This window comes from Oncorhynchus keta, chromosome 32, assembly GCF_023373465.1.
Source record: "Oncorhynchus keta strain PuntledgeMale-10-30-2019 chromosome 32, Oket_V2, whole genome shotgun sequence".
NCBI classification, from domain to species: domain Eukaryota; kingdom Metazoa; phylum Chordata; class Actinopteri; order Salmoniformes; family Salmonidae; genus Oncorhynchus; species Oncorhynchus keta.
In genome coordinates, this window is record NC_068452.1 from 14,558,377 (window position 1) to 14,571,946 (window position 13,570).

Sequence of the window (13,570 nt, forward strand, 5' to 3'; positions counted from 1 at the left end):
GGATTGTGGATTGTACATCAATGGAAAAATGTGTCTTCCTTATAGGAAGTTTTTTTCCTTTTGCTTGCTTTTGGGGGGCTAGGCCAGGTAAAAGCATTTTGTGACAAAGGTTGTTGTAATACCCCCCATTGATTGAGAAGTAAAAACATGGATTGCTGCCTGACACTCATCAAATGTCTGTAACATGTGGTCCTTCTGTAGCTCAGTTGGTAGAGCATGGCGCTTGTAACGCCAGGGTAGTGGGTTCGATCCCCGGGACCACCCATACGTAGAATGTATGCACACATGACTGTAAGTCGCTTTGGATAAAAGCATCTGCTAAATGGCATATATTATTATTATTATTTACATGACTGAAACAAGGTTTGTTGATTGATTTATTGATTGACTGAATGATTGACTGAATCGCCTACAAAATTGACTGAAAAGATCATTAAAAGTATCAGGCTGCTCCAGCCGGAGCCAACATTACATACATAAAACATGATTGAGAATAAAAACACATTAAAGCCATGAAGTTTATTTCCATTGAGTTCTTCTTTGGCAGCAAGATGACAGGTAGTTTCAAGGTAGTTTACACAATCACTGTTTTCGACAGATATTACATGACAGTCTGATTTGTTTGTCGAGTGTTGCACAGCATCCAATAAAAAGGGAAACCTTTTCTCTGTCATGAGACAAAATGACGAAACTCCCACAACAATCGTGTGCCTTATAACCACATTTCATGCTAAGTAGCTATCAACATTTCCTACATTTTGTCAGTCACCAGAGATCAGCCTCGATGTTGCAGTGGGTTACTAATTGTGTCTTTGTCACTGGGTCTTCATTTGACAGCTACGTCATGATGATGCCGTTCAAGCGTCAGGCGCTGGTGGAGTTTGAAGCCATGGAGAGTGCCGACCAGTGCGTGACATGCGGGGTCAACGAAGCTGTCTACATTGCCGGCCAGCAGGCCTTCTTCAACTACTCCACCAGTAAGAGAATCACGCGGCCAACTAATGCCGATGACCCCAGTAGTGGCAACAAAGTCCTGCTCCTCTCCATTCAGAACCCCCTCTATCCCATCACCACTGTAAGTTCATGAACTTCATGCCAGTTCAGTGCAATGGTTGAGTTTACAATATTTGTGTTCAGTATGGTTTAGTTGACGATTGTTTAGTTTACAATGGTTTAGCTTTCAATAGTTTAACTTACGGTAGTCAACCCACTGGGCACAAGCTGGTTAAATCAATGTTGTTTCAATATAATTTGTCAACATATTGTGATGTGGAATATACGTGAAAAAATACATTGGATTTGAAAACAGTCATGAACTGTCATCAACTGTCGTTTTGTGGGGTTACATTTGAACCACAGGATTATGTCATCATGGTAACCAATTTTCAACGTTGACAAACCAAATATGTTGAATTTTTACCTTTCAACAACATCAGATCTTCAACGTAATATCCACAATAAGATAAAAAACAATAGGCTGGGCAGCTGCTCCTACTGGACAGTTAATCTATCTACAGCTATTCCTTCTGTCCCATCCAGGTTTTTAACCAAACCCAGGTTAGCATTAATATTTGTCACTGACTATTACCATAATATAATAATATATATATATACCTTTTAGCAGATGCTTTCATTCAAAGCAACGTACAGTCAAGCCTGCATAAATTTTATATGTGGGTGGCCCAGGGAATCAAACCCCCAATCCTGCCGTTTCAAGCGCCATGCACTACCAACTGAGCCATACAGGACCACTTCATTGGCACCGCATGCCTGTCGGCACTCTCCATGGCGTCGAACGCCATCATCATGACATAGCTGTCAAAGGAAGAACCAGTGACAAAGGCACAAATTAGTAACCCACCGCAACATCGAGGCTGATCTCTGGTGACAGACCACATTTAGAAAATGTAGATAGCTACTTAGCATGAAATGTGTTTATGGGTTCAGAGATTACAACTATAGAATACGGCACACGATTGTCATGCAAGTTTAGAGATTCTGTCTTTACCAAGGTGCTATCGTGAGAGTGATTGTTGAAATCTCATTGTTGCCATCGAACTCATTCCAAAGGGTAGGTTCACAGAGCAAATTATATGTAACCATACTTTATCAATCATTCTGTATATCATCAATGAGGCTAAAGCCCAGGATTCAACAAAAAAATAGACAATACATATAGGCATAGGGTTTCAAGCTTTGGTTGATTTGAAATGGAGTCTACGAGTGTCACGCCCTGGCCTTAGTTATTCTATGTTTTCTTTATTACTTTGGTTAGGTCAGGGTGTGACATGGGGGATTTATGTGTTTTTGTCTTGTCTAGGGGTTTTGTATGTTTATGGGGCTGTACCCTTTCTAGGTAGTTTTGTATGTTTATGGGGCTGTGATCCTTTCTAGGTTGTTTTGTATGTTTATGGGGCTGGGTCCCGTTCTAGGTAAATTGTATGTCTATGGTTGCCTAGAGTGGTTCTCAATTAGAGGCAGCTGTCTATCGTTGTCTCTGATTGGGAACCATATTTAGGCAGCCATATTTTTTGGGTGTTTTGTGGGTGATTGTTTCCTGTGTCAATGTTTGTGCCACACGGGACTGTTTCGGTTAGTTCACGTTTATTGTTTTTATGTTGAGTTTTTCGTATTAAAAACCATGGACACCTACCACGCTGCGTATTGGTCTGATCCTTGTTTCACCTCTTCAGAGGAAGAGGAGAAACTCTGCCATGACAATGAGTTAAACTGTATTTAAAGTGAATTTAAAGTATGATTTGATTTAGTCCTATTTTTTAACATAGTTTGGTTGAACTGGAGACGTGAATCCAACATATCAATTAATAATTTGTTGACAAACTGGAATTGAAGCCAAACTCAGTGGCACAGATATCCAAGCAGATGATGCATCTCCTTCAAATGTTGATATCTGGTTGTGTTGACAACCAAACACAATTCAATATCACTTTTGCAATACGGTAAATAGCCTATTAACTTGTCGACAAGTTAACAAATTATCATTTGGATACACGTCTCCTTTTAAACTAAAAATAAAAGTTAAAGAATAGGATTAAGCCAGATGGAACTATCCAAGCAGTTGATACTGTAACGTCCAAAGAGTGAGTGTGTGTGTGTGGAGTCAGGCGCAGAGAGCCAAGGATACGGAAAAAAACACGCTTTAATGTCCAAGCAATAAAATGTACAAATAGGTGACTCCGAAACACAGGCGTAAAACACTCCACCTAACATACACACTGGTCAAAAACGGACAGCGGAAAACCCACAATAACAAACACCATAATTTAACAGAAGCAAGCACCCACAAACACAAGCGGGCTAATCGAACTTAAATAACACCAACCCAAAAACCCCAACTAGGAACAGGTGAAAACAATTAGACAAAACCAAACGAAAAGGGAAAAGGGATCGGTGGCAGCTAGTAGATCGGCGACGACGACCGCCGAGCGCCACCAAAACGGGAAGGGGAGCCACCTTCGGTGATATTCGTGACAGATATATATATCCTTTAAATGTTGATATTTAGTTGCATTGTCAACCAAACACAATTCAATATTACCTTTGTAAGACAGTAAATAGCATAATGTTAAGGCTATTTTGCAAACTAATAAAACGGTATTTATTCAACCTTAAAATGAGTAGCACATCCATGGCTACATTATGAGGTTACTGTAACAATAAATGTCTTCTCATGTAATCATAGAAAGCATTCAGGGTCGTAGATCTGTAGAAATCTTTGCAATTGCAATAATAATCTGTACAAAAACTCAAACGGCATCGATCCACCATGTACTTTAATGTCATCTCAGGTAACGACAATCCAGGTCATGTGGTTGTGCTATTAGATCAAGCACAGTGATAACACATTAAGTTGTGTTACTTGTGACTAGCAAACCCGTATTTGGGAGCGTAATCATCAGCCTCAAATGCATTAGCATAACAAAACTTTTCCTATTCATGAAAATCGCAAATGAAATAAATATATTCAAACACAAGCTTAGCCTTTTGTTAACAACATTGTCATCTCAGATTTTCAAAATATGCGTTACAGCCAACGCTAGATAAGCATTGTTGTGTAAGTTTAGCATGGCATAATGCTATGCTCGGCTCTGCTGGCAGCAGGCAACATTTTCACGAAAATAAGAAAAGCAACCAAATTAAATCATTTACCTCAAGAACTTCAGATGCTTTCACTCAGGAGACTCCCAGTTAGATAGCAAATGTTCCTTTTTTCCAAAAATAATATTTTTGTAGGCGAAAAAGCTCCCGTTTGTTCATCAGTTTTGGCTGAGAAATCGACCGAAAAATACTTAAACTATAACGGCAAACTTTTTTCAAAATTTGCTCCATAATATCGACAGAAACACGGCAAACATTGTTTAGGATCCATCCTCAAGGTGTTTTTAACATATATATTCGATAATATATCTGTCGAGGCAATTGTTTTGTCATAAGAAGTGATTGGAAAAATTGCGCAAGATTTTCTCCGGGAGACACCATGTGACCACTTGCCAAATATGGTCCCTTACAGCTATTCTCCAATGGAAATGCCCAAAAAGACATCACAATGCTGTAGACACCTTGGGGAATGCGTGGAAAACGTAAGCTCATTAGTAGCTCATTCACAGTCATATAAGGAGTCATTGGCATGAGTCGGTTTCAAAAAATGCGGCACTTCCTGATTGGATTTTTATCTGGGTTTCGCCTGTAACATCAGTTCTGTGGCACTCAAAGATCTTTGCAGTTTTGGAAACGTCAGAGTGTTTTCTTTCCAAAGCTGTCAATTATATGCATAGTCGAGCATCTTTTCGTGACAAAATATCTTGTTTAAAACAGGAACGTTTTTCATCCAAAAATTAAAATAGCGCCCCCTATATCCAACGGGTTAAACTACATATCTGACATTGTATTCCCATTTGAACTTTGTTGTGCTTTTAAATGGTTGAAGCACAGTGAAAACACATTTAGGTAAAAACTAAACCAAAAATCAGACATTGATTTTCCATTAGAATTTGGTTGTGCTTTTAGGGTTAGGGTTAGGGTTCTCTGGTTGAAAGCATAGTGATAACACATTGGGAATTAAACAAACTTTTGGCTGTCTTTTTGAGTGGGTGAAAATAGGTTGGAACCACATTGATCAACGTATCTACCAAATATCACCCAATTCTCCACGTTGAAATGACATGGGGCGGCAGCGTAGCCTAGTGGTTAGAGCGTTGGACTAGGTTGCGAGTTCAAACCCCTGAGCTGACAAGGTACAAATCTGTCGTTCTGCCCCTGAACAGCAGTTAACCCACTGTTCCCAGGCCGTCATTGAAAATAAGAATATTTTCTTAACTGGTTAAATAAAGGTTAAAAAAAAGAATAATAAAATAAAATAATGTTTTTTTTAAAAATGGTGTGGGAAGCTTGCAAGGATTTTGTTCAGGATGGTTTAGGATGGTTTAATTTAAAATAGTTTATTGGTTTGGCTTACAATGGTTTCAGTCTTAATTCATGATAGGTTTGTTTATAATGGTTTAGCTAACGATGGTTTAGTTTATCATGGTTTATTACACAATGCCATGGTTTAACTTATGGTATTTTAGCAAACAATGGTTTAGTTTATCATGGTTTAGTACACAATGCCATGGTTTAGCTTATGGTATTTTAGCTTGATGCAATGGTTAAGTTTGCGATAGTTCAGCAATGGTTTTGTTCACAATAGTTTACAATGTTTAAGTTCACAATGGTTTAACTTTACAATGGTGTTGCTTACAATGATTTAGTTTACAACACTTTAGCTTGGATTTCCTGAAAGCCTTGTAGCTAATGTGGTATGTGAATTATCTCGGCAACCCAGCAGCTTAGCCACAAAACGTAAAGTCTAAAATGTATGTTTAACTGACAGCCAATCTTCTATCCATGAACAAATATAATTAAAAGAAGCAAGAAGAAATTAGTTTCTACTTGTGGTGTCGGTCTGGGTCATCTAGAAAAATACCACACGAACTACTAAGCATTTAGGAAACTGTTCCTAATTATTGTGTTCATTACAGCATTAGTCAGAACCCAGTCGTTGCTCTTCTGTCTTCTAGGATGTTCTGTACACAGTCTGCAATCCCATAGGCAACGTGCTGCGCATTGTCATCTTCAAACGCAATGGAATCCAGGCCATGGTGGAATATCCTTTCTGGAGTCAAGCTGGGCTACTGCAGGCGTGTGTGTCCGTGCATGCACGGGTGGGTTTGTGCCGAGGATGCATGTAGAGTGGAAGCATGTGCATGTGTATTGATTCAAGAGTCTGTCTGTATGAGTGATTTTGCGTAAGTGTCTGTGTATGTCTCCCTGTGGGTTTGTATGAGTATGCACACCTGCATCAGTATGTCATTTTGGAGTGGGAAACAAGCTGTCAGTCAGTGCTGGCCCCACACACAAACGCACTCAGGCTGTAAAAAGCTTCATAGTAGAGGAGCAGAGCCCACTCCACTCGACCGGGTCCTCGAAAGCACTGAATCAGCATGAGCGCAGCATTCCAGCGGACGAGATGGCCCTTCATCAAATATGGATGACTGTCTCTCGGCATCACACACACACACTCCTGGCACACACACACTTCGCATGAATAAACACCTGACAGCACCAGCGCTTACTTATATGTCGGAAGCAGTGTGTGTGTGTGTGTGTGTGTGTGTGTGTGTGTGTGTGTGTGTGTGTGTGTGTGTGTGTGTGTGTGTGTGTGTGTGTGTGTGTGTGTGTGTGTGTGTGTGTGTGTGTGTGTGTGTGTGTGTGTGTGTGTGTGTGTGTGTGTGTGTGTGTGTGTGTGTCTATTATGGTTTGCACACCTCCAGTATGTGTAGTGGGTTAGTGGCCATATTTCAACACACTTTTCATTATGCAAGTCTTATATCAGATTAACAGCCTATGTAATAATTAGCATGTTGTAGGACAGTCAGTGCATGCAGTTCTGGAGTGTGAACCACATTTGTGTTCAGTTTTTGTATCTTCTTGGAAAAATGATCAACAATGGGAGTTTTTTACATTTACATTTACATTTAAGTCATTTAGCAGCAGACGCTCTTATCCAAAGCGACTTACAAATTGGTGCATTCACCTTATGACATCCAGTGGAACAGCCACTTTACAATAGTGCATCTAAATCTTTTAAGGGGGGTGAGAAGGATTACTTTATCCTATCCTAGGTATTCCTTAAAGAGGTGGGGTTTCAGGTGTCTCCGGAAGGTGGTGATTGACTTCGCTGTCCTGGCGTCGTGAGGGAGTTTGTTCCACCATTGGGGAGCCAGAGCAGCGAACAGTTTTGACTCAGTTGTAGGGAGGCGAGCAGGCCAGAGGTGGATGAACGCAGTGCCCTTGTTTGGGTGTAGGGCCTGATCAGAGCCTGGAGGTACTGAGGTGCCGTTCCCCTCACAGCTCCATAGGCAAGCACCATGGTCTTGTAGCGGATGCGAGCTTCAACTGGAAGCCAGTGGAGAGAGCGGAGGAGCGGGGTGACGTGAGAGAACTTGGGAAGGTTGAACACCAGAACACCAGACGGGCTGCGGCGTTCTGGATGAGTTTTTAACTGATATACTGAAGTATATACTGATATACTGAAGTACTGATACTGTTCCCTTATTTATAATCAATGGGCAGTTGTTTATATTTACTGTCTGGCATTATAAGACATTTCACTTTGTCTCCAAGTTGGCTCATTATGTGGATCATGTACAGCTATCAATCAAGAGTTTCTTGCTAATGGTAACACTCGGAGCAGAGATTGGCCAATGGGAATTCAGGAGACAAGGGATTGTTGTCACTGTTGTTTCAGGTTTGGGTTTTATGGGAGATGGATGCTTAAAACCCCTGTTTTATTGCCACTGGGATGTGGTTGCCGCGACAATGGGGGTTTCTAAGGTGCTCTCGACCTGTCCCTTCCCTACAACTGTAAATATTACTGGTGCGACAGACAAATAAATTATTGAGTACTTGATTATGATCTGTTTGATCTGATCTGTGTGTGTGTTCCAATGGGTGTACCATCACATACTGCATTTTATCATATAATATTTGAAGACAGGCTCAACAAGAGATAAATAGAAAGGCAATTTGGCCCACCTCAATTAGATTTCAATTCAATTATATTTAACAGGGACATTTTGGACCTTTTTAGGTTTTTATAGTGCATTTTACTTTTACTACCGAATTTGCATAACGATCTACTCGTCTGCAAGCTGGAAGCAGAGCAGCTTGAAAAGATGTCATGATGTTGGAGACTACAGTCACTACTCAGCTACACTAGAGTAGCTGTAATCAGCACAGTCACTGCCAATAAGGTTATAGAATAGGGCCTTGTTCAAATACTCTTAAAATTAATCCTTTCTTCCTATCTTCAACTAATTACTGATCTGACATGAATGGATTGATGTAAGCAAGCTTTCCATTGTAATTGCACCAGTTATGCCTTGTCAGATGAGGGATTACTTACAAGGAAGCGAAGGAGGAGAATGTATTCTAGGAGGATTCGAACAGGACCCTATTCTATAAACTAATCTGCAATTGCAATTGCTGAGCTGATTACAGCTTCTCTGAAGCAGAACTACATTGGGCTGAGTGACCCAAGAGTATGCGAACTGCCTTAGTCATCTGCAGGGTGGCTTGTAGTTCTTGCTCCATTTCCTATGTTATTGCCTTCTGGTCATTGTGATTCTACTCTGTTTGCCAAACAATGTTTTGAATTCCAATGAGATCCTCCCGGTTGCTCTTCCTTAATGGTGTCGCCACGTTCGAAACTGTCAAAAACGCCCAGAAGGCGAAATCGGCTCTCAACGGAGCAGACATATACGCTGGCTGCTGCACCCTGAAGATCGAATACGCTCGGGTAAACACACACACTCACAAACCCACATACACACACAGTGCTCACACACACTCCACCAGGATCCCTGTGGACCCCTTAACACACATGCAGCGGTGCTCTGCTCTCTCTCCCCATGCAGCCCACGCGACTCAACGTCCTCCGCAACGACAATGATAGCTGGGACTACACCAAGCCCTTTCTCGTCAGGCGAGGTACGATATCCTTCCTTCTCTGCTGAATCTCTTCCTGTACTAGGGTCATATTCATTAGGTAGCAAACTGAAGAAAACAGACTGGAACAAGGAGAGACTACCTGGACTTGTCCAATAAGAAACGCTCATTTTAGATCTCTGTTGCAAAACGTTTTAAACCATCCTCCGTTGCATGCTCGAATGAATACAACATTTGTGTGTGCGTTGTGTATGTCACTTCTGTTTTACAAAGAGCTGAAATTAAAATATGTTGAGCAGAGCAACCCTCAAATCTGTAGCCATGGTTGTCAAACCATTTCAAAACCCTTTCAACCTTCACACTTCTACAGACCCATAATCAGTTGAAATGAGCTGTGACAAGAAATGAGTTCCGCCATTGTGGTTTTACATTCGTTCCTTAAAGATCGGCCATGAATCTCAATTTTCCAGTTTGTCTGTTGTTTTCTCTTCAACATTAGGCCTCAGTCTTTGTCCCTGCCTAGTCTTCTTCATTTCCTAACTAAAATGAGTCAAAATAGCCTCTCTGTTAAAAAAAAACATTTATTTCAGTAATTCGCACTTGTGCCATCAACGAACCTTGGTAACATACATATCCTTTTGTTTTACGTATTAATTGCCAATAGAAATGTCAGATTTAGCTGTTTACCACTTCCTGTGCGTATAGTGTTGTAGCTTGCTGTTGCTTTAACGCCTCCTACTGCTCAGTGCTGCAGGTCAGAGTGGCTACGGCCCAGTCGTCAGTACAGGGAAACCCTGGCCTAGTAGTACCTTCACGTTTTAATCACAAATGGTATTTTATCCACTAACCCCAACCTTACCTTATCCAGATATCAAATGTTATTAGTCACATGCACCGAATACAACCACCTTACACCTTAAGCACCTTACATGCAGATGTGTTTACGTACTTAGTTAGGAAGAGAGACATCTGATTGTGTATACATGCTCTAAGAAGCAACCAATCAATCACATTTATTTTATAAAGCCCTTTTTACATCAGCTGATGTCACAAAGTGCTGTACAGATACCCAGCCTAAAACTCCAAAGAGATTATAACAGTACATGATCGTTCTTCCAGACGTTCATAGATGACCAACAGGGTCAATAGTTTAACACCTCAGGAGTAAATGTTAGTTGGCTTTTCATAGTCAAGAAAGGATTAAATTATTTGTGAAAACAGATTAAATCAGATATATTCATGAGTGGCACGTTTCGTCACAATATTGTTTTGAATGTTCCTTTTAGGACTGATAACCAGCTGAGCGTTCTACTCAATGCAGTCTCAATGGACACTGATGAAGATTTAGTCGAAAGTACATTACTATGGCTTTGAAACCCAATGACATTTCAAAAGGGGGCAAATCGTTTTTAGGACAAGCTTTTGTCATCATTGTGATGTTGCCAGATTTACTTTAAATACAGTATAACTTTGTATTGAGGGGAGAGCACTAACATTTTAGCAAGCTAACATTAGCATTGCTAGCTATTTCTGGCAAATATTTGTAGCTGATGACAAAATTTCCATCTCTCTAAAACAAACTTGACGACAATAATGGCAAAGTTGTTTTCTACAAATGATTTGTCTACTTTAGCAATGTCATCGTATTTCCAGGCCACTATAATGTACATTTGATTAAACAGTCATTATCCCCCGTTCCGAAAGACTAGGCATAAACAATCAGACATCAATATGCTGCAGTATCTGTAGAACGTTCGTTGATAACAATGGCAACGGTGTGACTGAGTGATGGAGGTGCAACCCATGAATATGCCTCCACTTCTATCAGTCTGTCCTTGAATAAATCTTTATGGAAACATTGGCTGTTTTTATCTAATTCAGCAAGTCTTTGAAAAATGAAAACATTCATCCCTTTGCCATGGCCATGGTAGCCTACATTGCATGGTACAAATGCTGACACAAAATATTGAGATACAATGAGCAAGCTCATGTCCTTGGATTTGTCAGTGCTGAGTAGGCCCAGAGAATAAAGCAACATCGATGAAGGGCTATTGCTAATCCCCCCCCTCCACGCCCCTTTAATCTTTCATTTGGTCATCAATCTATTTTACGACTCAATCGGTGAAAACATCATAGAATCTGATAATAACAGACCTTGACTTTGCTGAGCCTATTCCCCTGTCCCTTTGCTGAGCCCACACCAATGAATCAATGCATATTAATTTGATATACAATTATACAGTGCATTTGGGAAGTATTCTGACCCCTTCCCTTTTTCCACATTTTTGTTACATTACAGCCTTATACTAAAATTGATTAAATTGTTTTTCATTTTCCGCAATCTACGCACAATACCCCATAATGACGAAGCGAAAACAGGTTTTTAGACATTTTTGCACATTTATATAAAAATAAAAACAGAAATACTTTATTTACATAAGTATTCAGACCCTTTGCTATGAGACTCGAAATTGAGCTCAGGTGCATCCTGTTTCCATTGATCATCCTTGAGATGTTTGATTAGAGTCCACCTGTGGTACATTTAATTGATTGGACATGGTTTGGGAGGCAGACACCTGTCTATATAAGGTCCCACAGTTGACAGTGCATGTCAGAGCTAAAACCAAGCCGTGAGGTCGATGGAATTGCCGGTAGAGACAGGATTGTGTCAAGGCACAGATCTAGGGAACGGTACCAAAAAATGTCTGCAGCATTGAAGGTCCCCAAGAACACAGTGGCCTCCATCATTGGGCGGCAGGGTAGCCTAGTGGTTAGGGCGTTGGACTAGTAACCGAAAGTTTGCAAGTTCAAATCCCTGAGCTGACAAGGTACAAATCTGTCGTTCTGCCCCTGAACAGGCAGTTAACCTGCTGTTCCTAGGCTGTCATTGAAAATAAGAATTTGTTCTTAACTGACTTGCCTTGTAAAATAAAGGTAAACATTTTTTTTTTAATTAAAAATTAAATCAATCTTAAATGGAAGAAGTTTGGAAAAACCAAAGACTATAGCTGGCCGCCCGGCCAAACTGAGCAATCAGGGAGAAGGGGCCTTGGTCAGGGAGGTGACAAAGAACCCGATGGTCACTCTGACAGAGCTCAAGAGTTCCTTTGTGGAGATGAGAGAATGTTCCAGAAGGACAACCATCTCCGCAGCACTCCACCAATCAGGTCTTTATGGTAGAGTGGTCAGATGGAAGCCCCTTCTCAGTAAAAGGCACATGACAGCCCACTTGGGGTTTTCCAAAAAGAACCTAGGACCAACTCAGACCATGAAAAACAAGATCCTCTGGTCTGAAGAAACCAAGATTGAACCCTTTGTCCTGAATGCCAAGCGTCACGTCTGGAGGAAACCTGGCACCATCCCTACAATGAAGCATGTTGGTGGCAGCATCATGCTGTGGGGATGTTTTTCAGCGGTAGGGACTGGGAGACTAGTCGGGATCGAGGGAAAGATGAATGGAGCAAAGTACAGAGAGATCCTTGGTGAAAACCTGCTCCAGAGCGCTCAGGACCTCAGACTGGAGTGAAGATTCACCTTCCAACAGGACAACAACCATACGCACACAGCCACGACAAAGCAGGAGTGGCTTTGGGACAAGTCTCTGAATGTCCTTGAAGGGCCCAGCCAAAGACCCGACTTGAACCCGATCAAACATCTCTGGAGAGACCTAAAAATAGTTGTGCAGCGATGCTCCCCATCCAACCCTAACAGCTTGAGAGGATCTGCAGAGAAGAATGGGGGAAACTCCCCAAATACAGGTGTGCCATGCTTGTAGCATCATACCCAAGAAGACTTGAGGCTGTAATCGCTGCCAAAGGTACTTCAACAAAGTACTGAGTATAGAGTCTGAAAACTTATTTAAATGTGAATATTTCCGGGGGGATACATTTGCAAAATGTTCTAAAAACCTGTTTTTTTCTGTGTCATAATCGGGTATTGTGTGTAGATTGATTATTTAATCAATTTCAGAATAAGGCTGTAACATAACAAAATGTGGAAAAAGTGAAGGGGTTGCGTTGTCCCCACACCAAATATTATAACATTACAATGCTCAATAAAAGACAACCCTTGGTCTCTGAATTTGAAGCTCTCATGCTTTAACAATATGAGGTGCCATAGATAGACTACAGCCCATAATTATATTCATATAAATGGGAGCATGGTTTTTAACCAAGCAGAAAGCCTGCCTTGTGTGACTTGGGCTTGATTAAACATCCTTTGGACGGTGTAATTGACATGCCAGTCCCGATTCCCATTCTCTCTCCACAAATGGAGGGTAAACAGTGTCTTATCACCCACAAGCCAGGGCTGCTTTCCAATCGATCGCTTTGTCGTATATTGGATTTTGAAGGTCTGTTTGACTTTGACGGCGTCAAGGACTTTTTGCCATGGAGCTGAAGATGTGTGGTCAGCTTCCAATTGTTTTTTTATTGACCAGAGGAAGGGGACAGAGAAGCAACTAGAAAAATAGCAAGAGGCTGAAAATAAACTGCCGACATGATAAAAGGCTGAATAATAATGAATTGGAAGCTATTTAGTGCAAGCAGAGAGAAATTAAAATAAA

General features: G+C 40.9%; 1 protein-coding gene across 1 annotated transcript in view; it reads left to right on the forward strand.

Annotated features, from left to right (window-relative positions):
- Nucleotides 1-13,570, forward strand: part of LOC118365062 (heterogeneous nuclear ribonucleoprotein L-like) — a 59,489-nt gene that overhangs the window by 31,680 nt on the left and 14,239 nt on the right. Inside the window, exons 3-6 of the mRNA XM_052490676.1 lie at nucleotides 838-1,075; nucleotides 6,078-6,163; nucleotides 8,761-8,857; nucleotides 8,976-9,048. Of these exons, the coding sequence (XP_052346636.1) occupies nucleotides 838-1,075; nucleotides 6,078-6,163; nucleotides 8,761-8,857; nucleotides 8,976-9,048 (494 nt within the window). The remainder of the gene's footprint in view (nucleotides 1-837; nucleotides 1,076-6,077; nucleotides 6,164-8,760; nucleotides 8,858-8,975; nucleotides 9,049-13,570) is intronic.